The sequence below is a fragment of the Pteropus medius genome, unplaced genomic scaffold (assembly GCF_902729225.1).
Source record: "Pteropus medius unplaced genomic scaffold, Ma_sr-lr_union100, whole genome shotgun sequence".
Taxonomy (NCBI): Eukaryota; Metazoa; Chordata; class Mammalia; order Chiroptera; family Pteropodidae; genus Pteropus; species Pteropus medius.
The window spans coordinates 4,168,474-4,195,565 of record NW_024347862.1 but is presented as its reverse complement, the minus strand read 5'-3'; the positions used below and the strand labels follow the sequence as shown (position 1 = coordinate 4,195,565).

The following is a 27,092-nucleotide window of genomic DNA, read 5'->3' as shown; positions in this document are numbered from 1 at the left end:
AGACATTTTTCACTCTCCCCTGCATTCTTCCTCCTGAACACACACACACACACACACACACACACACACACACACACACACCCAGGAGTTTGCTAGTCTGGTATGGAGAGAACAGTCATTCTTACTCTTCTTAGTCCAGAGACGCTTCAGTTTCACCCAACTAAGTAAAGAGAAGCAGAAATAAAACTTATTTTTTATTCATATTTGCCTAAAGGCACATTTGATTAAAGAATAATAACCTACTAAGGATTAAGCATTTAACTAGGTAAATCAGTCATTGGAGATTGGAAGACTTTTTAAAGCCTAAAAACAGGCATCATATGAATATACTATAACATACATAACAACTTTCCTGTTGATTTTTTTAGGTTATTTTCATATTTTTGCTACTGCAGACAACATTGCATTTGAAATTCTAGACATAAATCTTTCTCCTGAAAAACTGCTTGTAGATGAACTCCAACAATCCTCAAAATACATTATGACACAATCTTAAAGCTTGGGTTTATACTAGTTTGGATGTATGAACCACTTTTCCTTTTCTCAAACAGGATGATCTAGGAAAAAAGAAAGGCTGACATTAAGAAAGGGTAAGCCTATTCAATACAGAACGAGAAAGACACTGCAATCTGCATTCTAGGGATGAAGGCACATCTGAACATTTATGAGACATAAAGGCAAAAGTGGCGGTGGCTCACCTCATTGTCTCCTGGATGAAGCCAGGTACCAGGAAGGTAAAGTGTTTCCTGTGGTCCAATATACCAATATCGCCCAAGGTTACGTCCATTGATGAACACAAATCCATTATTCCAGTCCTGAAAGGGATGGAGGCTTGACACATGGGAACAGATTCACACTGGCAAGGTAAAACTTAAGGTATTTGGGGAGTGACAGCAAGACTGAGATGCTTTATGGCACTAAAAGTGAAAGTGAGTTTACAATGGGATATGTTCTAGAAGTTTTACCCTGCAGTACCTGGTCTAAGGATGACAGAGAAAAACATGAACCCACCCCTTAATGCTAACATTACTGTTGTTCCTGCCCTATGATATATAATGCTATACTTTAAAAAACAAAACAAACAAACAAACAAACAAACAAAAAAACAGGTCTTCTCTTCCAGAAATAAGTACTAGGCAATAGAGATGAACACTACTGTTAACAATAGCTATAAAAGCTACACATTTTTTAAAAAATCTGCTTGCAATACAATAAAGAATTACAGGACCAAGATCTAGGAGAAGAAAACCGAGAGACAAGTAGACATTGAGGCAGTTTTTCCACTAGAGGAATCTGCTTATTCAGGAAGAAGCTTAGCAGAACTTTTCGTAGCCTCATAAGTTTAAGGGAACAAAAACTGGATAACCAGGAATCTTATTAAATAATATACACTCTGAGCTGGGAACCTGAGAGTCTACACCTAGGAGAAGAGTGAAAAAAATAGTCCAGTCATTGGATGGAAGCCTTGATTCAAACCATTTCAGTCTTTGTAAATTATAGCAAGGTATAATATCCCTAGCCACCTCCAGAGGTAGATGTAAATCCTGTGATATCATCTTAGGCCTTGAGTTATTTCTAGCATTTTTCATAATGTCTGGCACTCAGTAAAAAATAATAAGCAGATGGGGAGGGAGAAAATATAATAAAAACAAAGAGGAACAACGAACAATAGAAACAGATGAAGGTGATACAGATAGTGGATTTTTAAGTCACAGGCTTTGAAATGACTATGCCTACTAAATTAGTATGTTCAGTATTGGTATATTAAAGAGATAAAAGTATAGTATATCAAAATTAGTATGTTAAAGAGACAAAAGACAGAATTTTGACAGAGAAGTGGAAACTATAAAAAAGACTAGAGTTTGTTACCAGCAAGGCAAGAAATAACAACTTTTGGCAAGGATACGGAGAAAAAGGAACCCTTATACACTGCTGGTGGGAAGGTAAATTGGTACAGCCACTATGGAAAACAGTATAGCATTTCCTCAAAAAATTAAGAATAGAGCCACCATATGACCCAGTAATCCTTCTTCTGGGTATCTACCAAATAAATTTTAAAACGTTCGTAAAGAGATATGTACCCCTATGTTCACTGCAGCATTATTCACGATAGGTAGGACATGGAAACAACCCAAGTGTCCTCTGATGAATGATTGGATAAAGAAGATGTGGCACATATACACAATGGAATACTATTCAACACAAAAAAAGATGAAATACTGCCATTTGCGACAATGTGGATGGATCTTGAGAGTATCATATTGAGCAAAATAAATCAGATGGAAAAAGACAAGAATCATATGATTTCGCTTGTATGTAGGATTTAAAACAGAGAAAAAGTGAATGACCAAAATCAACAAACTCACTGGCACAGACAACAATATGGTGGTTAACAGATGGGAAGGGTGGGGGGAGGTCGAAGAGGATAAAGAGAGTCAAATGTGGTGAGGGAGGAGACTAAACTTTGGGTGATGAGCACCCTATGCAATATGCAGACGATTAATTATAATATTGTACACCTGAAACATATAATCTTATTAACCAATGTCACCCCAATAAATTTAATTTAAAAATTGTAAATAAAAAGGCTATAGTTATAGAACAAAAATTCTAGAACTAAAAAATATAATAATTAAAATTATGAATCAAGACATAAAACATTTGAAACAAGATGATTAACAAAATTGAACTAATTAATATGTATAGAATATTCATTTAACACATGCAAAAATACACATATTCTTTCAAGTATGTATCAGAATCTTTAGAAATTTAATCCTATGTTGGACTACACAAGTATTAACATGTTTTAAAGTTCTCAGGCCACAGTGCAATTAAACAAGAAATTGATAACAAAAATGTTGCCATAATATATCTTCAATAATTTTTTTAAAACTTATGGATGCAACCAAATCCATGCTTAAATGAAAATAATAGCTTAAATCAACATATTAAAAAGAATACAGATTAAAAATCAGTTATCTGAGCACATTTTTAAAGGGATTATAAAAAGAAAGCAGATAACTCCTATGATAAAAAAGTGAAATAAACAAAATAATAAAAATAACAGCAGAAATTAAACAAAAGAAATACATAATATAGTAAGTGTCATAGTCAAACATTCTTTCTTTGAAACACTAATGTTCTGGTGATACTTAGCAAGAAAAAAGATGTTACTATAGATGATCTAGACATTAAAAAACAATTTAAGCCCAATACCTTTGAAAATTAAGATGAAATGGAAAAAAATTTTATAAAATATATTTTATCTAAACTAACTTTCAGAAAAACAGAAAATCTGAAGAGTACTTTAATCTTAAAGGAATTTAACACACACACAAACTTTCCCACAAATAAAAAGTTGTCTTAAAGGTTTTGACTAATGGATTCTACCAAATATTTAAAAAATAATACTAGTCTTATACAAACTCTACTATGTAATTCAAATTACATGAAGTCAAAAGAAGAAAGAATGAATTAGAGTGTTAGGAGTCAAGATAATGGTTACCTTTTAAAGAGAAGGGGAGGACTGTTGACGATATTTTATTTTTCTCAATGGTAATTATCTGATGTTCACTTTGTGATAATTTATTGAATTGTACACTCACATTTTGTACATCTGTTATGTGTTTATACATAAAAATATATATGAGGTAAAAAAGGCAATTCACAAAATATAATTTATGGAATGGCTGCATTGGTGCAAAAAGTAATTGTGTGTGTGTTCAGACAAAGTTGTATATGAAATCATACAAACTACTGGTAATGCTTAGTTCTGAGAAGTAGAGAGGAACTTAAATGCGGGTGAGTTTGATGCAGAATTTCCACCATTTGCTCTCTACATCTTGTTGTTATTTGAATTTTTCTATTGTGTTGTGATGTACGATTTTTTGAACAATGATAAGTTAGGAAGATTGAGAGATGTTGGATGGCTTAGTTGGAAGTGAGGAAGAAAAAGAAAGGAAAAAAGGGAAATATTCTTGCCAGGAACTCTATGGCTTTGCTTCAACTCTTTAAGAAAGAATAGATGGTTGGGACGCCAGAGTTTGAAGAGGGTGCTCACTTACCAGTAATCTCAGAAAGGTGTCCTTGGGAGAAGAGCCAGCCCTCAAGGTACAAATGTAGAAGGCAGGGCCCAGATAACTACTTCGGAAAGGCCTCCATGTGGCAGAGCGGAGCCTGGAAGAAGGGCCAAACCTTGAAGGAGAGCAATAAGTCCCAGTATTGACCCTAGATTCCCCATGCAGGTACTGGGATTCTGTTTCAGTGGGACATGTCAGACTAGGACCCTTAAAAAAAGAGACTTGTCCTAGGGTTCTAGTCCTGACTCCAAAGCACTCTATAATCCTGAGCAAATCACTTCATTTCCCTGAATCTTGGGCTCTTCATCTGCACAGTGAAGAGTTTCAAATCTCTGAGTTCCCTGATCCCTCAAAGTGTCCATTGGGAGTAAGTAGGAGCATACCTCTCAAAGAAGCTCATTTTCATTTCCAGAGAATAGATAGTGTAACCCTCCAGGGGGGTATTATTGATGGTAACAGATCCAGTTAATCCTGCAGGCGGTCGGTAGGAAAGAGAATATGGTCAGAGACTAGATTGCTCTGTGTCTAGGACAAAAAAAAAAAAAAAAGTATATACCTTGTGATAAGGTCTCAGCCACAAGGGCAAACACTTGTTTGACTTGCTATGACTAAAGGTTTCTTGTTGTATGCTTCCATACTACTGAGAAGTTCCCCATTTAGTATCAGAGCTTTTCCTGAAATTCCCAAAAGAAGACTGGGCTCTGCTCCAGGACAAGCAGTCAGCACCCAACAAAATTGCTCCACTTTCTTACCTTGGAGAAATGGAGAAAGCAGGACAAGAGAAAGGAAAGGAGTTTGAATTTTTGGTCCTAGAACCTAAGTCTCCCACTGCCTGAGTGGCTCATTTTTTCCTCCTGACTTCAACATAGCCCCAGTGTGAGAGTCCAAGTAACCATAAAGAGAGATTACAGCCTGTCTCTCAGTCCTAGAGCCTACCTTTCCGCTGATCTTGGATTTTCCATGAGAAATTAACTCGTCCTTGATTCTCCACCAGGATCCTTAGGCGTTGACATCCCTGTTTGGGGTAGACCAGTTTATGGAAATGAAAAGGTTACACAGGGTTTTTACTCTAGAATCTTTTCTTTTCTCTGAGTCCTAGATGGAAAGACAAGAAAATGGGAGACAAGGAGCCCCCAGAGCTCAGCAGTCCTCCCTCTCCTTTAAAGACCCTGCATGTTCCCATTCCACACTCAGTTTCCCCTTTGTTCAGCTAATCTGCCTTAGGAAAGGCAGAGGGACTCAGCTGTGCCTTTGAAAAGAGACCCAGTCAGCAGCTAATGGTTGACTCAGGGTTTAATGGGGAAATTCCATTCACACCAAAGCATGTATACTGCCACTCATGATATATGGGCCTGAGAGATGCAGTTTTGTTTATAACTGACATAGCTAAACAAACACTTTCTGCTGGGCCCCTCAGTGAGGAGCAATACCAAAGGGCAGTGGAAGAGAAAGAAGGCAGTCTATCTCAGGACCAGGCTGTGTTTGCATTTGAGTCTGGGATCTAGGGCAGCATTTAGACTCTTGAGTTACATACCCTGACTTTAGGAATGTTCAAGTACTGATCAGCATCATCCAGAATTCCTATACTGGTCTCATTCAAAAACACCTGCAAAAGAAGAGCCGGTGTCAGACAGGTAGGCCTACTGGAAGGAAGGGAGAAGAGAGGCTCTAGTTTAGGGAGAAGGTCATGATGAAGGAAGGGACTGGCCTTGGTGCTCACAGATGTTTAAGCTGACAGGAAAGCCCCAATAGAACTAGGTTGTGATAAAGCATAAAGCAAGTTTCTTTAATTTGAATTAATATTCTCAGTGCCTCACACATAGGTGCTTAAATAGTAGTTACTATTAAACTGTAAAATTGACCAGTGACTAACTTTCCTCCCCAAAAGCAGCAAAGTTAAGCTAAATGTTCTGCTTACCTCCATAGACAGCCTGCGGACCCCTACCTGTGCTGTATCTTGAACATCAGCATGGAGCTCACCTCCAGAACAGATGACAGTCTCATACAGTATGAATCCATAGGACTGACCGTTCCCACTGTTTATGGGAAGATTCTCCATATTGATTGGTTTATCAGATATGACTGGCTATGATAGAGATGTGGCAGAAACAGGAGCCAGGGCAATGAGAAGTCAGAATCCTTCTTCCTAAGATCCTTGTCATTTTTCGTTGTACCTTCTAATGGTCCCCAAGAGTTCTTTGAATGAGAAATACTAAAATAGGTGCTATGTGATGATACTCTTAATGCTTTATATCTCTATTGACCAGAAAACTCAGAAGATGGGGAGGGCATGGTAGAGGGAATAATTAACTGTAATCATAAGAATTAACAGAGTAAATAAGTTGTGTTCTAACATAACTAAAGTCGAGTAAAGAATTATGTGCTAAGTAAACATTGAGCATCTGTAATATGTCAGACACTTCTTTTTATCTAAAACAGTGATAGTGGAGGTAAAACCAATATGAATTCAAGAGTTAACATTTTTCAAACAATATCTACCTTTTCTTCAAAATAGAGTAGGTAGTCTAATTTTAAAGGGCTCACAGGGACCTGTACAAGTGCAGCGATTCAACCTAGTTGACAGTGAAGAAGAGTCGGAAACTCAGTTTCATGAGTTCCTAGCTCAGCAGCCATATGAATCATACAGTCCTCCACAAGAGCATTCACCAAATGGTTCATGTGAGCTGGAAACCAGGACTCTCTAATAGTCTACTTCTCCCCCCATGCCTAGTCATTCTTTAAATTCAAACCCCTCACAGTCCATCCAGAAAGAGCTTGTGGGTCTTTCCCCATAGTTCTAAATTGGGAAGAAATGCAGAGAATTGGTTTTCCAATAAAAAGCCCTCGAAGGAATCTCTACTCTGTGGCTTATGGCATTCTGCCCCATGTATTCAATGGCCACCCACCCCCTATTCCTGTGCCCAGGCAGTACTCACCTCATTTAAGTACTGTAGGACATCCCACAGTGGCAAGTAAAAGGACGGTCTCATAGAAGGATACACAGCCTTGGGAGTGAGCTCAGGTAAGTGGGGCAGGGGTAATGCTGCAGTAAAAATGGGCAATGGGACAAGAAGTATCTGAAATAAGTACTGCCTTCTCAAAGCCTCCTCATCCCTATCCATGAGCTCTCGTATTGCAGAGCGAACAAGAGATATGGGTCCTATCCTCGAACATAGCTATACTTCACCAAGAATAATGAAAACCTGTTGACAACCAAGTTGGAACCATTTTGCATGCACAGATAGCTCATAGGTACAGATCCAGAAAGGGTAATATTAGTTACATAGGCTAAAGGCTCTTAGAGAACAAGAATTCTGCCTTATGCCTAACTACTTCTTAGCACATACTAGATAGTTAATAAACTTTATTTAAATAAGTAAAATTAAATTGGATGATTTTTGCTATTGTATATGGGGTATTACATCATACATCATACTAACAGCTTTACAAATAGTAACTTAATTTTCACAAGTATCACTGTCTTCATGTTTCAGGGAAGAAACTAAGGCTTAAAGGGCTTTAAAACATTCACACAAAACCATACGGCTTCTAAGTGAGAAAATCAGGATTTGAAGTTAAGTTGCCCTTGCTCTTAAGCACTTCATTAAGCTTCTGCCCTCTGGGGATCCTTCCCTTTCTTCACACTTCCACTTCATGAGGACAACCCGCTCTCAAGTTAGAATGGTTGCTAAGTACCTAAGACAGATCCAAAGAGTTTTCGAAGCTTGAAATATTTTTCTGTGTAATCCCCAGCTTCTGTCAGCACAGCATCATAGTCTGCAAGACACCAGGGCACTGTCACTGGCCAAGCAATCTTCTATAGCACTTTCAGCATGCGATGGGCCAGAGCCACTAGAGAAAAAAAGAAGACACATCTTCCCTGCCCCCAGCTGGGTCCACCCCAGGCTAGGGTGTGAGGGACTAATGCCAGTCTAGAAACATTCCGCACAACCCTTCCTGGGAATCTGAGGCTGTCATGACACAGAGTTCATCCTCTGTTTCACTTTATAATGGACACTGTCTTCTTTCCTCAATCTGGGTTGCCCAGCTGTGCCTATTGATGCCCTTATAGCGATCACCATCTGTAATCTGTCTCCCTTGGAAGGCTCAAGTCAAGGGGTCAGTGTACATGATGAGTGAAGCAGAGCTTTAGGTCATAGGCAGCCCTGTCTACTGCAATGCCAGCCTCTTGGGGGCATTATGAATATCACAGAAGGAAGGAAAATAGATAGGAAAATCCTCAATGCTCAGCATAGATTATAGGTCAAGAACCCAGTGATGACAGAACATCCTTTCAGAACCTCCTTGGTTAAACTCCAGCACCATCTATGCTGGAAGGTTACCATATCAGCAAACACTTACCATAGCTAGTGGTAATGCTTTTGTGCTTCCCAAAATTTGTGGCCCCATTTATGAAACCAAAGTTGGTTCCACCATGGAACATATATACGTTGAAGGAGATCTCAAATTTAATAAATTCAGACACAGTATTTTCAACATCTGTAGAGGAGAAAGATGAGAAAATAGAGCAAATTAAAAATTTAGAGAAGACTGAGTCTCTGGTGAAATCTTATGATTCCCTACCCCACCCCACAATCAACTTAATTCTTTTGTCCTCCAAACTCTGCTAAGATTCTAACCAGAACATAGGTAGGATTGGCCAGAACTACTCTAGGAAACCATGTCTTGTTTCCTAGAGCCCTTTTTAAAAACCATTTTTCTCAGAGTATGGACATAATTGGACTTCAAACTTCATATATTAAATAATAGCCTAAGAATCTTATGTTTAGTACATTTTTTGAAATTGTACAATAATTAGTACATCCTCATTATTACTCTTCTACGGTAATATCTCTGGAGACACTAGTTTAGAACCTCTCCAATAGTCTACAAGTGGCTGTTCTCATCTTTAGCCATAGAAACTCTCATTTGGTCATCATGATTTAACAGGTATGATCATCTTTCCACTGGCCATAATGGGAAGCAGGATGGTTAAAAGTTAGTTAGATGTAAGATTCAATACTGACAGTGCTCTTTAGTTTGTATGACCTTATACAGCCTATTTTCTCTCAGAGCCTCTTTTTCCTAATCTGTTAAATGAAGGTACTAATTCCTACTATTTCATAGAATAAGAGAATTAATTGATGACAGAATACATGCAAGAAATATAGCATAGTGCCTGACATACAGGTGATCAGAAAACTGTTGTTTGGTGGTGGTGGCGGTGGTGGTAAGTTTTTGGTTTTTTGTGTTTTGTTTTTCTATTTTTCAGGCCACAGTAGATTTTTCTCAGTTACCCAGTATTTTCAAATGGTTTTCTTTACTTCAGGTACAAGTGAGCTTGTTTTCAAAACAGCAATAGCAAAATGTCCTTAGTAGCAAAATACTTTTATTAACAACATCTCCTAGGCACTGTTCAGAGTGGTTTGCATGGATTGCCATATTTAATCCTCATAACAAACCCTATGAGGTGGGCTATGTGATAATCCCCATTTTTGGATGAAGACACTAAGACTTAGAAGCGAAAGAAAGCTGCCTTGGGTATGTGGCTAGTGCTGCAGAGCTGGGATTGAAATCCTGATCTCTGGCTCCAGAATCCACTCTCTAACCATTATTGCACATAGACTTCAGATAATTACTACCACGCAGTTGACTACTCCATAGCAATGGCCTGTGCATTTTCCAGAGATGATCAAGACTTGGCAAATGCATCCCCTTCTTCAGGATGTCACCTTTTCAGAGACCCCTATAATCACCTCACCCCGACTCTGCAGGTCTGTCCCTGTCTTTTTTATCACTGCATCCTCTTTGTTTGCTTCAAAGCACTTGTCAGATGTGGAGCTGTATACTGATTGTTTTACTTCTTTATTACCAGCTCTATTAAACTACAAGCTCCCTGGGGGTAGGAACCAGGTAATTTTTATTCACCAGTGCGCCTTCAGGCTTAGCCAAGTCCCTGTACATAATATGAATTAATAGATGTAGTTTAGTGAGCTTATTAACTAGCAGAGGAATGTTTGAAGGGTCCATGACTCAGGGCCATCTCTACTTGAGTCAAACACTGCAAAATACTTACCCTGTGCATCTTTAACATTGTGTTCATCTCCCCATTTATCAAACCAGCCGACCCAGTATTCCATAACCAAAATGGGCTTATTTTTCTAGAAACAAATCAAATAAAATGCTAAGTGTAACAAAAAGAAAAAATCAGAAAAACTGAATATAACAGACGAGCCTTAAAGAATTTATGCTTTTCACTTTTTCCCAAGTCAGTGCTTACCTCATCCCAAACTCCCCCTCACCCATTACACCTTTGGTTCCTCCATTCCTCTTAAACATTCATGATCTCCAGACTCCTTCCAGCTTTATGCATCTCCTGATACATCTGGATAGCACCATCTATAATTTCAGCCGCATCATATGAGAAGCTGGTGTTGAAAGAATCAGCTTTGAATACACAAGGACCTGACTACAATTCTTAATGAGATTCAAAGGTCACATTGCTGGTAAGGTCAGAGGCACAACACAAATCCAGGTCTGAGGCAAACTACCAGCCACTAAGCTATATTGTCTATTATGTATATCATTCATTTTCTCTATATCTTTATTCTACTTCGTCTGTGTTGAAGTATCCATTGTAATTGTATTTCTATTTATTTCATTTTTATTTCTAACAGTTCTTACTCTGCATATTTTTGTTACTAAACAATTTGGTATAGAACAATTCATAAATGTTATCATGTTTTTATGGATTATACCTTTTATTTATATAAAGTTATTATCATATTAAAGTGACTAATGATTATTAAACTCTTAATATGTGCTGAGGAGTATTTGAATGAAATACTTTACTTAATTTATCTGTGTAACAACCTAGTAAGTCCCCATTTTACAAAGAAAGAAATTGAGTTTAGAAAGCCTGTCCAAGTTCACTCAGCTAAGATATGTTAGAACTGGGATGTGAAGTCAGCCAGACTACATAAAACTAGAAGAAAACATACCAAAGCAATTCCATTACCCACAATTTCTGAACTAATGCTTGCCTAAAAACATAGACATCTCTTTTAAAATTCATATTATCGGTGGCCTCATTTGCTGGTTGCTATACTCTTTCAGCCTGATACCTGCATTCTACTTCTAGCCTAACATTTTCAAAGCTGCTGAATAATGTAGGTTCTTTTTAAAAAGTTGACATCTTCTCCACAGCAGAACTGTTGTTGTGCTATGTATATTACAATGGAAAATTATAGCCAGACTTCTATTAGGGATTATGTCAGGCATTCATTCTATGCATTCTCAGTTGCATTCCTGGAGTCTTCCAGCATTCTTCTGTAATCAAAAATGGTTACACTGTAAGCCTGAAGACCTGGCATCCAGCAACTTTTCTTAGCTGATCCCTGGAGTTGGATGTTATGTGTTCTGGATCCCATATGTTCTTCTACCTTGGTTTAACCTCTCATTTCCTTCATCCTCCAAAAAATTCCATTAAAAAGTTGAATAAAAAATAAGTATTCTTAGTTCTTAAATATCAGAAAATGTCTTTATTTTATCAATACAGTTGCTTAATATTTAGATCAAGTATAAAATTCTAAGTTGAAATTCATTTATCCTCAGAATTTTAAAAGCATGTTCCATTGCTTTTTATCATCCAATGTCAATATTTTAAAATTCTATACATCTGACTTTTGTTGCTTGGTATGTAAGCCTGTGGTTTTTCTCTCTGTAGGATATTAATTTTACAATGTAGATCTCTTTCATGATTCATTGTGCTAACCATTTGAGAGGCACTTTCAATCTAGACATACATATCCTTCAGTTAAAGAAAATTTTCTTAGGCCAGTTATTTGTAACTTCCTTTTTTCTGAGTTCTTTGTCCTCTCTTTTTGTAATTTTTATTAGTCGGGTGCCAGGCCTCCTAAACTGATCTTATAAGACATTTATGTTGTCTCATACTTTATATCTTGCTGGCTTGTACTATTTATAGGAAATTCTCTCAACTTTGCCATCCAGTTCTTATATTTAATTTCAAATATTAGATTTTAATTTTAAAGAGTTCTTTTGAGTTTCATCCTTTTTTCTTACTATCTCACACTTGTTTCATGCATAATCTTATCTATGTTTCTGTGCATATTAATGAGCATTTTTAACATTTTATTCTGTTTCCTGAATTATCTCTATATTCTCTGATTTCCATTTTCTTTTTTTATTTGTAATTTAATTATTTTCTCATGGAGAACTTGTACTAAATAAATATAGATCCTTTATTTTCAACTGTATTTAAGAAGGAAGACTGATTTCTGGTATTAAAGTGGTACTGTGTTATTGATGCACTTGACATTCTTTTTTTGGAAATCCTCAAAATCAAAATGAAAAATGAGAAATTGAAACACAAACAACATCTTTCATAAATCTAAGAGATATCTGAAACTTCAAAATATAAATTAGGAGAAAACAATGCCAAAGTATTGAAAGTCTATCAGGATTCAAAAAGTGCAGAGAGAAGATGCTTTTTGTTAAAGATTTCAGGAAAGGATAGCAAGTAAAAAGCATACCCCATAGTTTAATACCAAAAATTTCTTATTTGCAATTACAGAATGGGGTTCACAAGTTGGTAAAAGGAGTACACTTTGCATAATTCAACATTATCAGAAGCTCGAAAGAAATTAATTATTGAAGAATCACAGATAAAATCTATAAGCAGGAAGAAGATTACTTGTGAGGCATCTGAGGGCAGTCCTATAATTTCAATTGTCTGCCTGAGAGTGCTGAGAAGGGGGATAGTGGGGGGAGGTGTAGATGAAGAAAAGAATTCATCCCTGCATACATCAATGTGCCATTCAGATATATTGTTAGCCTGAAATGGAGTCATGTACTCTTTCTCATAGGAACTTTTCTTAAGTACTCGAGCCAATAAGAATTCAGTTAAGATGGTAGAGTAAGTAAACACTGTGCTTGGCTTCTCCCATGACAACATCAAAATTACAATTAAAATATAAAACAATAAACATTGAGAACCACCTAAAGACTAAACAAAAGTCCTATAACTAAGAACACAGAGCAGAAACCACATTGAGACTGGTAGGAGGGATGGAGATACAGAACAGGCTAGTCACACACCCACATGTGGTAGTTAAACATATGGAAAAATATCTTGGCTGTTGATGTTCCCCCTGAAGAGTGAGAGGTCCCAGCCTCACACTGGGTTTCCCAGGTCAGAGCATAAGTGCTGGAAAGAGAAGTCCCCATAACTTCTAGATGTGAAAGTCAGCATGGATTGTGGCTAAGTGAGATGAAGGGCTGCTGGAGTCCCAGGCGTCTCTCTTAAAGGGCCTGTGCATAAATTTACTCACTGAAGATTCACTTGCTCTGAGGTCCAGCTCTGGAGCAGCAGCTCTAAAAGCATCAGAGATATACCAGGAGGAAATGAATTGTCAGGAAAGGCCTGAAGGAGCAGTTTTCTCCCAGACATAAGTGCTGACAGAAGTCATTGTTCCCTCATTGAGTCCTCCCCATCCCCAATCTGCAGGTATAGTTGGGTGCCAAGTCTGAGTCTTGAACAACCTGGCTAACACAGTTTTCCCTGTCCTGGCAATTCCATGAGACCCTGGCTCATCTAACTTGTGGGCCCACCCACACTGCTTCCAGTGGCTTTTCCATACAAACAGCCTGTCTTGGCTCATGCTACAGACTTTCCTAAAATCTCTCAAAAGTTCACAAAATCCACTCTTGCTAAGTGGCCCCCAAGCTGGCACTAGTGGCAGTCAGCCTCAGGTCACAACTTAGCCTCTCCAAGCCACCTCCAAGCCCAGCACAAGTGGCAACCAACTGCAGATCAGTTTCTACCTCATACCAGGTAACCCTGGCCTGAGCACAAGCAATGGCTAACTTTGGGCCCATCCCAAAAGGCCCCAGAACCAACAAACACAGAGGCCAGCTTCAGAACAAACCAGAGTACCACCCAACCACCTCCACAAACAACACACCCAAAAGGCAGACTCAGCAGGCCCCTGAGCCCTGCTAAAGCAAATCCTACTCTGTGGGGTCAGCCCTTGAACAACAGTTCCTCCATTGTAGTAATGGCCAGCCTTCATTGCCATTCAGCCTGAAGATCAATCTCTCCCATTGATGTGCCAACAGCTAACAAGGCTCAACCACAATAAGACACACAACCTACACAAGGGACACATCTGGAGCACTTGGCTCAGGGAGACTGTTCCACTGGGCCCCATGGGACACTTACTACATATGGTCACTCTACCAAGACCAGGAAACATAGCGGCTTTACTCAATACATGGAAACAAACACAGGGAGGCAGCCCAAATGAGGAGACAAAGAAACATGTCCCAGATGAAAGGACAGAATGAACCTTTAAAAAAAGAACTAAACAAAATGAATACAAACAATCTACTAGATGTACAGTTCAAAAGACTGGTTATAATAATGCTCAATGAATTTAGGGGGAAGAGTAGAAAGCTTTAATGAGGAAAAAAAAGAAAACATACAAATGGAGATAGAAAACATAAAGAAGAATCATTCAGAAATAAATAATACAATAACTGAAATGAAAAATACATTACAGGGAATCAACAGTATACTTGATGAAGCAGAGGATCAAATCAGCACTTTAGAATATAAGATAGCAAAAAACACCCAAGCAGAACAGCAAAAAGAAAAAACTATTTAAAAAAATAAGAATAGTTTAAAGGGCTTCAGGGATAACATCAAGCATACCAACATTCACATTATAGGGGTTCCAAAAGGAGAAGAAAGAGAGCAAGAAATTGGAAACCTATTTCAAGAAATAATAATGGAAAACTTTCCTTACCTGGTGAAAGAAATAGATGTGCAACCCCAGGAAGCACAGAGAGAGTCCTAAACAAGATGAATCCAAACAGGCCCACACCATAATTAAAATGTCACATAATAATTAAAATGCTAAAGCTTAAAGACAAAGAGAGGATCTTAAAAGCAGCAAGAGAAAAGCAGTCAGTGTCTAAAAGAGAGCTTCCATAAGACTGTCAGCTGATTTCTCAACAGAAATTTTTCAGGCAATAGGGATTGGCAAGAAATATAAAAAATGATGAAAAGCAAGGACCTACAACCAAGACCACCCTATTCAGCAAAGTTATCATCTAGAATGGAAGGACAGATAAAGAGCTTCCCAGACAAGAAAAATCTAAAGGAGTTTAGCACCATTAAACCAGTATTACAAGAAATGTTAAAGGGAATTCTTTACAAAGAAGAAGGGGGGTGGGAGTAGAACATAAATATAAATAATAAAATGGCAATAACTACATACCTATCGATAATTATTTCAAATGTAAATGGATTAAATGTTCTAATCAAAAGACAGAGAATGGCTGAATGGATAAAAAAAAACAAGACTCATACATATGCAGTCTACAAGAGACTCACTGTAAATCAAAAGATACAAACAGACTGAAGGAAAAGGGATGGAAAAAGGTATATTATGCAAATGGAAATGAAAAAAAATGCTGGGGTAGCAATACTTATATCAGACAAATCGGACTTTAAAACAAAGGCTGTAACAAGAGATAAAGAAGGATCTAGCAATTCCACTTCTGGGTATTTATCTGAAAAAAAAACAAAATGCTAATTTCAAAAAAAAAAATGCATTCATACATTTATCGTAGCAGTATTTACAATAGCCAAGATATTGAAGCAACCTAAGTGTCCATTGATAGATAAATAAGTAAAACAATGGAATACTTCTCAGCCATAAAAAGGAATGAAATATAGCCCTCTACAACCACATAGACCTAGAAGGTATTACGCTAAGTGAAATAAGTCAGACTGACAAAGACAAATACCATATGATTCCATTAATATGTGGAATCTAAAAATAAATAAATAAATGAACAAAGAAAACAGAAACAAACTCATAGATACAGAGAATATTTTGATGGTTGCCAGATGGGAGAGGGTTTGGGAGGGGAAGAAATTAATATGTGCAAATTGCCAGTTATATAAAGTCACATAGATGTACAGTACATCATAGAGAATATAGTCAATAATATTATAATAATTATGTATGGTGTCAGATGGGTATCATGGTGATAACTTCGTAAGCCATCTGATCACTATGTTGTACACCTGAAACTAATATAATATTGTACATCAACTTCTAATTGAAAAAGTAAAATGTTATTTAAAAAAGAAACAAGAAGGACTTCAAATAAACAACCTAATTTTACAACTTAAAGAACTAGAAAGAAAATTAAACTCAAATTTATAAGTAAGGAACTAACAAAGATCAGAGTGGAAATAAATAAGAGACTAAAAGGGCAATAAAAACAATCAATGAAACTAAGAGCTAGTTTTTTGAAAAGGTAAATAAAACAGACAAACCTTTAGCTAGACTCACCAAGAAAAAAAATACAGAGGATTTACATAAACAAAATAAAAAAAGAAGAGATGTTGCCATAACACCATATATATATACAAAGGAAAATAAGAGACTGCTCTGAACAACTATATGCTGAAATATAGGATAAGCTAGAAGAAATGGATAAATTTCTAGAAACATACTACCTACCATGAATGAATCATGAAGAAATAGAAAATCAAAACCTCCCAACACACAAAGTCCAGGACCAAATGGCTTTACCTGTGAATTCTACCAAACCTTTAAAAAAGAACTAATGCCAATCTTTCTCAAACTCTTGCAAAATATAAAGTAAGAGAACACTTCCAAACTCATTTTTAAGGCAAGAATTACCATGATACTAAATCTGACAAAGACACTACAAGAAAAGGAAATTTCAGGCCAATATCCTTGATAAACATCTATATAAATATCCTCAACAAAATATTATCAAATTGAGTTCAACAATAAATTAAAAGAATAATAATAAAGTGGGATTTATTCCTAGCAAGGGTAATTTAACATCCGCAAATTAGTCAATTTGATACACCATATTAACAAAATGATAAACATTGTATGATCATTTCAATAGATACGAAAAAGCATTTGACAAAATTCAACATCCATTTATAAAAAGAAACACTCTTAATCAAGTGAGTATAGAGGGAACATAAGTCAACAGAATAAAAGATATATATGAAAAGCCCACAGTTACAATCATAGTAGTGAAAAGCTGAAAGTTTTTCTTCTAGTATCAGGAAGACGAGGATGCCCACAGTTGCCATTTTTACTCAACATATAAGATATCCTAGCCAGAGCAGTTAGGCAAGATAAAGAAATAAAAAGCATCCAAATCAAAAAGAAGTAAAAATGTTTCTATTTGCAGATGACATGATATTATATATAGAAAACCCTAAAGACTACCAAAACACTGTTAAACTTAATAAATAAATTTGGTAAAGTCATAGGATACAAAACCAATATATAAAAATTAGTTGCACTTCTATACACTAATAACACCTTATCAGAAAGAAAAAGACTTAAAAACATACCATTTACAATTACATCACAAATAAAATACCAAGAAATAAATTTAATCAAGGAGGTTAGAGACTTGTACATTGAAAATTATAATATATTGATAAAAGACATTGAAAAAGACACAAATAAATAGAAAGATATTTCAAGCTCATGGATTGGAAGAATTAATATTGTTTAAATGTTCATACCACCCAAAGCACTCTACAGATTCAATGCAATTTCTATCAAAATTCCAACTACATTTTCCACAGAAATAGAAAATAAAATCCCAATTTATGGAACCACAAAAGGCCTTGGATAACCAAAGCAATCTTGAGAAAGAACAAAGCTGGAGGCATCACACTCTCTGATTTAAAACTATGTTACAAAGCTATAGTGATAAAAACAGTATGATACTGGAATAAAACACACACACATAGATCGGTGGAACAGAATAGAGAGGTAAAAATTAACCTATGCATATATGATTAATTGATTTATGAAAAGGGAGCCAAAAAATACAATAGGGAAAGAACAGTCACCACAACAAATGATGCTGGGAAAATGGACAGTCACATGGAAAAAATGAAACTGGATCACTATCTTCTATCACACAAAAATCAACTCAAAACAGATTAAAGACTTGAATGTAAGACCTGAAACCACAAAACTCCTAGGAGAAAACATTGTCAATAAGCTCCTTGATATCAGTCTTAATGATTTTTTTTAATTCGACACCAAAGGCAAAAGCAACAAGAGCAAAAATAAATAAGCAGGACTGCATCAATTTAAAAAGCTTCTGCATGGCAAAATAAACTATCAACAAAATGAAAAAACAACTTATTGAAAGGGAGAAAATTCTTGCAAATCATATATCTGATAAAGGATTAATATCCAATACATATAAAGAACTCTACAACTCAATAGTAAGGAAGCAAACAATCCAATTTAAAAATGGGCAGAGCATTGAATAGGTATTTTTTCAAAGAAAAGATACATACGGCCAGCAGGTAGATGAAAAGGTGCTCAATATCACTAATCACCAGGGAAATGCAAATCAAAACCATTATGAGATATTGCCTGTTAGAATGGCTATTATTAAAAAGGCAAGAAATGTATTGGTTAAAATGTGGAGAAAAGAAAACATTTGTTGGTTGGAATGTAAATTGTTGCAGCCACTAAGGAAAATAGTATGGAGATTCCTCAAAAAATTAAGAATAGAACTACCATATGATCCAGCAATGCCACTTCTGAGTATTTACTCAAAGAAAATGAAAACACTAATTTGAAAAGATATCTGCACTCCATGTTCATTGCAGCATTATTTACAATAGCCAAGATATAGAAACATCCTAAGTGCCCATTGATAGACAAGTGGGTCAAGAAGAGGTACTATATATATCCACTTCTTTATCCACATATATAATGGAATATTACTCGTACATAAAAAGAATGAAATCTTGCTATTTGCGACAACATGATGGACCTTGAAGGCATTATGCTAAGTAGAAAGAGAAAGACAAATACTGTTTTATCTCACTTATATGTGGACTCTAAAATAATAACAACAAAACATGCTCATAGATACAGGGAAAAAAAATTGGTGGTTGCCAGAGGTGGGAGTTGAGGGGCTGATAAAATGGGTGAAGGGGATCAAAAGAAACAAACCTCCATGTATAAAATAAATAAGTCATGCAGGTATAATGTACAGCATGGTAACTATAGTAATACTACTGTATTGCATATTTGAAAGCTTCTCAGAGAGTAGATCTTAAAAGTTCTTATCACAAGAAAAAAAATTTGTTATTATATATGGTGACATGTTAACTGGACTTATTGTGATGATCAGTATGCAATATATACAAATAGAAAATTATTATGTTGGATACCTGAAACTAATATAATGTTCTTTCTCAACTACATCTTAATTTAAAAAAAAAACCATAAAGAAAAATAACAAATAAACAAACAAACAAACAAAGCTTTAGGAAAAAAAAGGGAAAGAAAAATCTATTGAACACTTCTACATGAGTCCTAAACAGACACAATAGTTTTATCCTAAGCATGGGTTATTCTCTTATCTTCACATAGAGATGCTTCCAAAAATATGGAAAAGGATGTGTAGGAAAATATATTGAAGACCTCAATTAATATCCACAAGACATCTCTGACTCTCTAGAGAACCTGGTAGTGAATGGCTTTGTCAAATACCATCAAGCAGGGCACCTTATAACTCCAAGGCGTAAGTTTACAAATGCTCCTGCAACTATCAATCTCTTAACTTGAATTAGAAGTATGCAGCAGACAATGAGATTGAAGAAATAGTTGTTATAATAAGAAAAAGTACTGTGACTGACCAGTGAAAAATGTGATAACATCATGCTTGCTTTTAAAACTCTGGAGACTCCTGCTTAGTTTTCTCAAACATTTCCACACTGTAAGGTGCTTCATAGAGAAAGTGAATTATTTAATATGGATTTTTTTTGAGAAATGAAAAAATTGCTCACTTAAAATGTTTATCAAGAAATGACAGGTTTATGGTAATTCTCCTGTTCATAAACAAATGGAGTCTGGGGTTACAGAAAAAAAAAATGCATTCTTGGCTTATGATAGTATCAGCTTAAGGAAAAGGTCTATGTTTGGGTTAACTATTAAAGTACACAAACCACAATGTCAAGAAAGTTTATCTTTATGTGTCTGACCCAGACACTTGTCTTTTTAAATAACATTTAGAATAGCATATGTGGTGTGTTGTGGTGGAGCGTGGGGCGGTTAGTTGGTGGTGGGTGGGGATGGAGACCTGTGAGTATGGGGCAGCATGGTTGAGGTAAGAATAGTAGACTAATTCTAAATTCATGTAATGGTTCTGCCCCTTTCTTAATTTTGAACGATAGTTATTCAGTCTCTTGCTTTTTTTTTCCCTTCCTAGATAACTACCTAGTTCCTTCATCTCTAAAACTTTGTGATTGTGGTAACTTGTTAAGGTTCATTCTTCAGACATCACCCAAAGATTCATCAGAATGTTAGAACAACATAGGACATTTGATTTCCATAGTTTAGAATAAGCCCTGTTTATTCAGTTGAATTTAAAACCTTTTTGGAACAAAAGAGACATAAATCAGGTCAAGTAATAATTGCCAAGTATACTAGAAACCATAAATTACATTTTGAATAGGCGGCAACAAAGTATTGTTTCTAATTACAAAAGGTCAATGCATTTTCAGCTGTTTGTTTCCAGGAACTGACAGGTTGTTTTGTGGTAGCCCTATCAATTCATACTAAGAACTATCAAATTAACTATTCCCCATTAATATCTAAAAAAAAAATTAAGGGAGCTTAAATAATATAGAATGATAAATAAAAATTGAATATTTAAAATAGGAAAATAAAACTAAAAATGAGGATTTTTAAAAAAGCAATTCTACAAGTAAAGAGGGTCACTTCCTAATAATAAACATTTTATCTGAATGAATATAAAATAATTCCAAATTTGCAGAGCTTCAAAATCTATAAAACAAACTTTGATAAAACTTTTGAAGTGCAGGTGGAAATATTATAGACTGATAAGACATGAACAAAAATTAAATTAAATTAAAAGTAGAAATACTTAAAAATTAAAAACAAATTGAAATAAACCTAATTCTATATCGAGTTGGTAAAATAACTACATAAAACAAAGAAATTATCCCATGTAACTTTAGTATATAGAATTTTGACTACATGTTTCCTGTGGGATGTACCTTAATGATAAAAGAAAACCCACAGAAGTCTTAAAGATCATTGGGTTTTCTTATTTTTAGTTATATTATTGGTATTATTATTTCAAATCTATTATGAATATATTGTAGAATGATCAAATAGTAAAATTGTTAATATTGTTAGCAATTACGATTTCAGAGTAAGAGAGAAAATAAAGATATAAATTAAAGAAGTCAGATATAAACCCTATCATATTGTCTCTATTTTTAAAAAGTCACTGTAAACTCATGATTTTCCTCTCTTTTAAAACATACCTGTGTCCTGGCTCTACACACTGAGTATACCATGGCACAGACTGTGTTCTGTAGAAGCAACAGAATTCCTGGGAGAAATGGCTATTTCTAGGTCTTGGATAGGAAATGTATAAGGTAATCTGGACAATTTATTCTGCCAGAAACCAAGAAAACTATAATAAGATTGTGTCGGAAAAAATACGAGTGCCAACTAGAAGGGGCTTCCAACTAACCAACAAGAAGACGATTTAATAAACTTCAACAAAATATTGATTATAATTAATTAAAATACATTAGACATTAAAATATCGTGAATTAATGATAAAAGGAAAAAACTACAAAAGTTTGAAGTGGTACAGAGTATGTTATCTGAACACAAGAATGTAAAAATAAAAAGTCCCTATGCTTGAAAATTAACAAATTCACTTCTAGAACTACTAAGAAGGCAAAGAAGGAATCGTATCAAATATCTAAATTATTCTAAATTATAGCATAACAAATATACCAAAGATAAAAACTCATGGGCTAATGAGAAACTTATATCCTTAAATGCTTATATTAAACCATTCAAACAGAAAGAAACATAAAATTTAGGGGCTAATTATCCTTCTCAAGAAATTAGAAAGAATAGCAGAATAAATCAAAGGGTAAAATAAAGAAAATAATAAACCTAAGAGCAGAAGTATTGAAATTGAAATTAATTTTCAATAGATAAAATTTAAAAAGAAAAACTGGTTCTTTGAAAAGAACTGATATACTTCTGATGAGATTGATGAAACGAACAAAAAAGAACAAATATGTAACTAAGATCAGAAATTAAAAAGGAAATATCACCACAAACGATGTGGTAATTAAAAAGACAAGAGAATATTATCCACAATTTTATGTCATTATATTTTAAAACTTAAGTGAAATGAATAAATTCCTAGAAAAAAATATAACAATCATATTTACCCAGAAGTAAATAGACTGCTGCTTATAAGTCAGAGATGTAAAGAGCTAGAAAGAACATAAATCCAATCCTTACAACAAGGACAAAGTTTGAAAAACTACAAATTAATTACTTTTCTTGAGCTCATCAGAGAACTGAAGTCACAGAACAAATAAATAAATAAAAATTTATTGTAAACCTGGTACCTGCATTTGCATACCTAGGGCCGGAGCCCATAAAGAGATACTTTTAAAGAATTGGTAAAAATTGGATGTGAGAAAGTGTGAAGCCCCTGGGAACCCAGATATGGTAGATCTTACACTTCCATGCAAGTTTTACCTCCATGAATCCCACCAGATGTTATGAGGGAAGACAGGGAGACTTCTCAGTACCTGTTACAGATTCCCCCAAAATTCATATGTTGAAGTCCTAACCCTCAGCATCTCAGAATGTGACTGTATTTGGAGATAGGAGCTTTAAAGAAGTAATTAAATTAAAATGAGGTCAGTAGAGTGGACCCTAATTCAATATGACTGGTATCCTTACAAAAAGAGGAAATTCTTATACAGACATGCATAGAAGGAAGACCACTTGAAGACCCAGGAAGAGAATATGGTCAACTACAAGCCAAGGAGGTTTCTCAGAAGAAACCAAGCCAGCTGGCACCTTGTTCTTGAACATCTAGCCTCTGGAACTGTTAGAAAATAAATGTCTGTCGTCTAAGCCACTTAGTCGGTGGTACTCTTGTAATGGCAGCCCACGAAGACTGATACAGATTTTGGTACCAAGAAGTAGGGTGCTGCTGTAATTTGTTAGTAGTTAACAAATACCTAAAAGTTTGGAAGTGGCAGTGGAACTGGGTAATGGGTAGAGGTTTGGTGAGCTTTGAGTTGCATGCTTAAAAAAAAAAAAGAGCCTATAGTGCCTTGAAACAACTGTTGGTAGAAATATGGACATTGCAGGCAATTCTGGTGAGAGCTCAGAAAGAAAACAAAATGCTGTTATAAATATCAAAGTTAAAGATGTTTCTGGTGAGGTCTCGGATAGAAATGAGGAACATGTTATTGGACACTGGATGAGAGAGATGATCCTTGTCAAAAAATGGCAAAGAACGTAAATGAGTTGTGTTCTAGTATTTTGTGGAAGGTAGGACTTGTAATTATGAACCTCAATATTTAGCTGAGGAGATTTCTAAGCAAAATGTTGAATGGAAGGACTAGTTCCCCCTTGTTGCTCATAGGAATAAAATACAAAAGGAAAGAGATAAACTGAATGAATTATTAAGCAAAAAGGAACTAGAACTTGAAGATTTAGAGAATTCTCAGCCTACTTATATGAGAAAGCATAATTACAGAACATCAAAGATATGGCTGGATAATCATTTTCTAAAGAGATTATGGGCACATAATGTATGGATTCATTCAGCCATCTCAGCCAAATCCAGATGGGGTTATCCAAGAAAGATACATGTAAGACCTCTAGTCCTATGGCTTAGACCCATATGAATTGCATAGGAAGCCAACATGTTTTTAAGAATTGTATACCAGCAGAAATGTTTCCAACTGGGACTGAAGATGGTAGAGATGAAACAAAATGAAGCAAGACTGTTGGACTTCTGAGATTCTACAGGATGGGCCAATAGAGCTATCAGCTATAAACGTGCATTATCTTTCAAGGGAGGATAACCCTGAAGGTGGGTGAGAGGTCAATAGGCTACCACTATCACTACAAGTGCAAAGGGCACAGGCTAGGTTTTAGATTTGCTTAAGACACATGACCCCTTTCTTCTTTCTTATTTCTCCCCTTCGAATGGGATTATCGATCCTATGCTTGTCCTATCATTGTATTTTGGAAGCTGATAACTTGTTGTCTGTTTCACAGGTTCACAGCTAGAGAGGAATTTTGCTTAAGATAAATTATACCTCAAGTCTCATCCATACCTGATTTAGATGATATTTAGATAAAATTTTGGACTCAGAGTTGATGCTGGAATATATATATTTTTTTAAAGTTGAACTTTCAAGGCTACTGGAGTGGGGTTAATGTACTTTGCACATTAGAAGGACATGAGTTTGGGGAGGCTAGAAGGCAGAATATTATGGTCTGAATTATACTCCCAAAATTGTATGTTGAAGTCCTAACCCTCGGTACCTCAGAATGTGACCATATTTGGAAAGAGGGTACTTACATAGTTAATTAAGGTTAAATGGGGTCGTTTCAGTGGGTCCTAATCCAATATGACTGGTATCCTTGTAAAAAGAGGCGATTAGGATACAAACACAGAGAGAAGATCATGTGAAGATGCAAAAGGATCAGTCATTCACATTGTAGATACAGTCAAGATGAGAGGGCTCAGAAGAAACAAACCCTGCTGACACCTTGATCTCAGACATCTAGCCTCCAGAACTTTGAGAAAATAAATATTGTTTAAGCTACCCAGTCTGTAGTACTTTGGCTTTCTTCCTGCTAGTGTCTGGGGAAGGGGAGCAGCAGCCACCACCAAATCTCTCATACCTTCCCTAGGGAACAAAAGCATTAATTTGCAGAAGGAAGAGAAACAAAATCTGTCATCTTAAGGCACTAGTAAAATCTCACTGCATCTGAGAAAAGGGTGAAAGGAAAAAATGGCCCTTGGCAGAGGAGCAGGAATACATGCTGAGTCTATAACTAACTACACCTAGAGAAGAAGCGGAAACATTTGAAAGGTCACACCCCTCCGATGCAAGGACACAGTGCCTGCTTAAGACTGAGGTTTAATCAGAATTAGGGAATGCTTTTCCTCCTTCACCATGAGGCCAACCAGAGTAAAGAAAAATAACATGTAGTATAGCAAAGAGAGGTGGAAGAGACAGAATCTCTAGAGTGCAATGTAAAGGGAAGACCCAAAGTCAAGGTGAGTGCAGACATAGAGAAAATGCCTGTCAAGCTAGCCCTCATCATAGACATAAGGTGTCACTAGAGGAATTTGAAGCCTGTGATGCACAGATGATAACCAAACCTGAAATTCAGCTAAACTCCTGATTAGATTAACACTAAACCTGACATTAAAAGCAGAAGGACAGGCATGCTTATCTCTAAAATAGTATCTATGTCCTACACAAGATATTCAGTTTTCAATTAAAGAACAATGAGCCACACAAAAAGACAAGAAAAAAAGCTGTTTTGAAGAGATAAATCAATCATCAAAAACAGACTCAGATAAGACACAAATGTTATAATTAGACAGGAAATTTAAAATAACTAATATTAATATGTTAGATACTATAATAGAAAAGGTGGATAGTATGCAAAATCAGATGGGTAATTTTAGCTGAGGGGTGGAAACCATAAGAAAAAGTCAAATGGAAACACCAGAAATCAAAAACACAGTAATAGAAATAAAGATTTCCTTTAGAGGGCTCATTAGTAGATTAAACAGAGGAGAGGAATTAATCAGTGTTCTTAATGCGAAGTCAATAAAAATTAGCCAAGTTGAACTGTAAAATAAAGGAGATAAAACAAAATTATAAAAAAGATCAATTAACTCAAAATAAAGGAAACAACTCTCCCTGCTATCCAGAGTAGTGCAGAGGCTGAGGCTTGCGTGTGTTCAAGATTCTGCTCCACCCATAACCCACCATGGCAGGGGAAGGCATTGCTCCTGGAAATATAATGGACATTAATACTACTTCACAAGAGGTGCTGAAGACCACCCTCATTCACTATGGCCTAGCACATGGAATTCATGAAGCTGCCAAAGCTTTAGATAAGCACCAAGCCCATATTTGAGTGTTTGAATCCAACTTTGATGAAACCATGTATTTCAATTTGATGGAGGCCTTTTGTGCTGAACACCAAGTCAATCTAATTAAAGTTAATGACAACAAGAAACTAGGGTAATGGGTAGGCCTCTGTAAAACTGAAAGAGGGAAAACCCAATAAAGTGGTTGGTTGTAGTTGTGTGGTGGTTAAGGACTATGGCAAAGAGTCTCAGGCCAAGGATGTCATTGAGGAGTACTTCAAATGCAAGAAATTAACAAATAAACTTGGCTTTTTTTAAAAAAAAGAAAGAAAGAAAGAATAAATGGAACAAATAGAAAAAAGCAAGATGGTAGATTTAGTCCAACCATATCAATGAACACTTTAAAGTGAATTATCTAACCACATTAGTTAATAAACAAAAATTATCTGATTGAATTTTCAAAAAGGCAATATATAACTATATGCTGTCTATAAGAAGTCCACTTTAAAACAAAGACTTTAAGATAGGTAAAAAGGAAAAGAAAGATACACCATGCAAACACTAACCAAAATAAAGCTAAAATAACTATATTTATATCAACCAATATTGACTTCAGAAAAATAAGACGGGCATTACATAATAATAAAGAGTAACTTTACCAAAAAAATATAACCATTATAAATGTATACGCAACTAAAAATGGCTTTAAAATACATGAAATAAAAACTGATAAATCAAAAAAACAAATTGTAATGCAAGCTCTTGTAGTTGGTGGTTTTGTTTGTTTATTTTGTAATGCAAGTGCTGGACTTAAGCTTCGCATCCTGAGGTATCCCCCTCAAAGAGGCCACTCTCAAATAAGCACATTGCCAGCCACAGGATTAGATAAAGAGCCAGGACACATCAACTCGTGCACCATCAAGCTCCTTTGTTTTAGAGATCTTGGTTGATTTCAAGATA

At 35.7% G+C, this 27,092-nt stretch overlaps 1 protein-coding gene across 3 annotated transcripts in view; it reads right to left on the bottom strand.

Moving 5' to 3' along the window:
• Positions 1 to 234: 234 nt before the first annotated feature.
• Positions 235 to 27,092, bottom strand: part of GLB1L3 (galactosidase beta 1 like 3) — a 48,240-nt gene continuing 21,382 nt past the window's right edge. The window contains exons 10-20 of one of the 3 annotated variants that reach the window (XM_039878881.1): positions 10,159 to 10,243; positions 8,445 to 8,582; positions 7,779 to 7,859; positions 7,019 to 7,125; positions 6,001 to 6,168; positions 5,617 to 5,688; positions 5,019 to 5,097; positions 4,466 to 4,553; positions 4,068 to 4,179; positions 699 to 815; positions 235 to 557 (exon numbers count right to left, since the gene is read on the bottom strand). In XM_039878881.1, the coding sequence (XP_039734815.1) occupies positions 480 to 557; positions 699 to 815; positions 4,068 to 4,179; positions 4,466 to 4,553; positions 5,019 to 5,097; positions 5,617 to 5,688; positions 6,001 to 6,168; positions 7,019 to 7,125; positions 7,779 to 7,859; positions 8,445 to 8,582; positions 10,159 to 10,243 (1,125 nt within the window). In that variant the 3' untranslated portion in view covers positions 235 to 479. Of the gene's footprint in view, positions 558 to 698; positions 816 to 4,067; positions 4,180 to 4,465; positions 4,554 to 5,018; positions 5,178 to 5,616; positions 5,689 to 6,000; positions 6,169 to 7,018; positions 7,126 to 7,778; positions 7,860 to 8,444; positions 8,583 to 10,158; positions 10,244 to 27,092 lie in introns of those variants that run through there. The other 2 variants (XM_039878882.1, XR_005656337.1) reach the window with 2 other exon arrangements.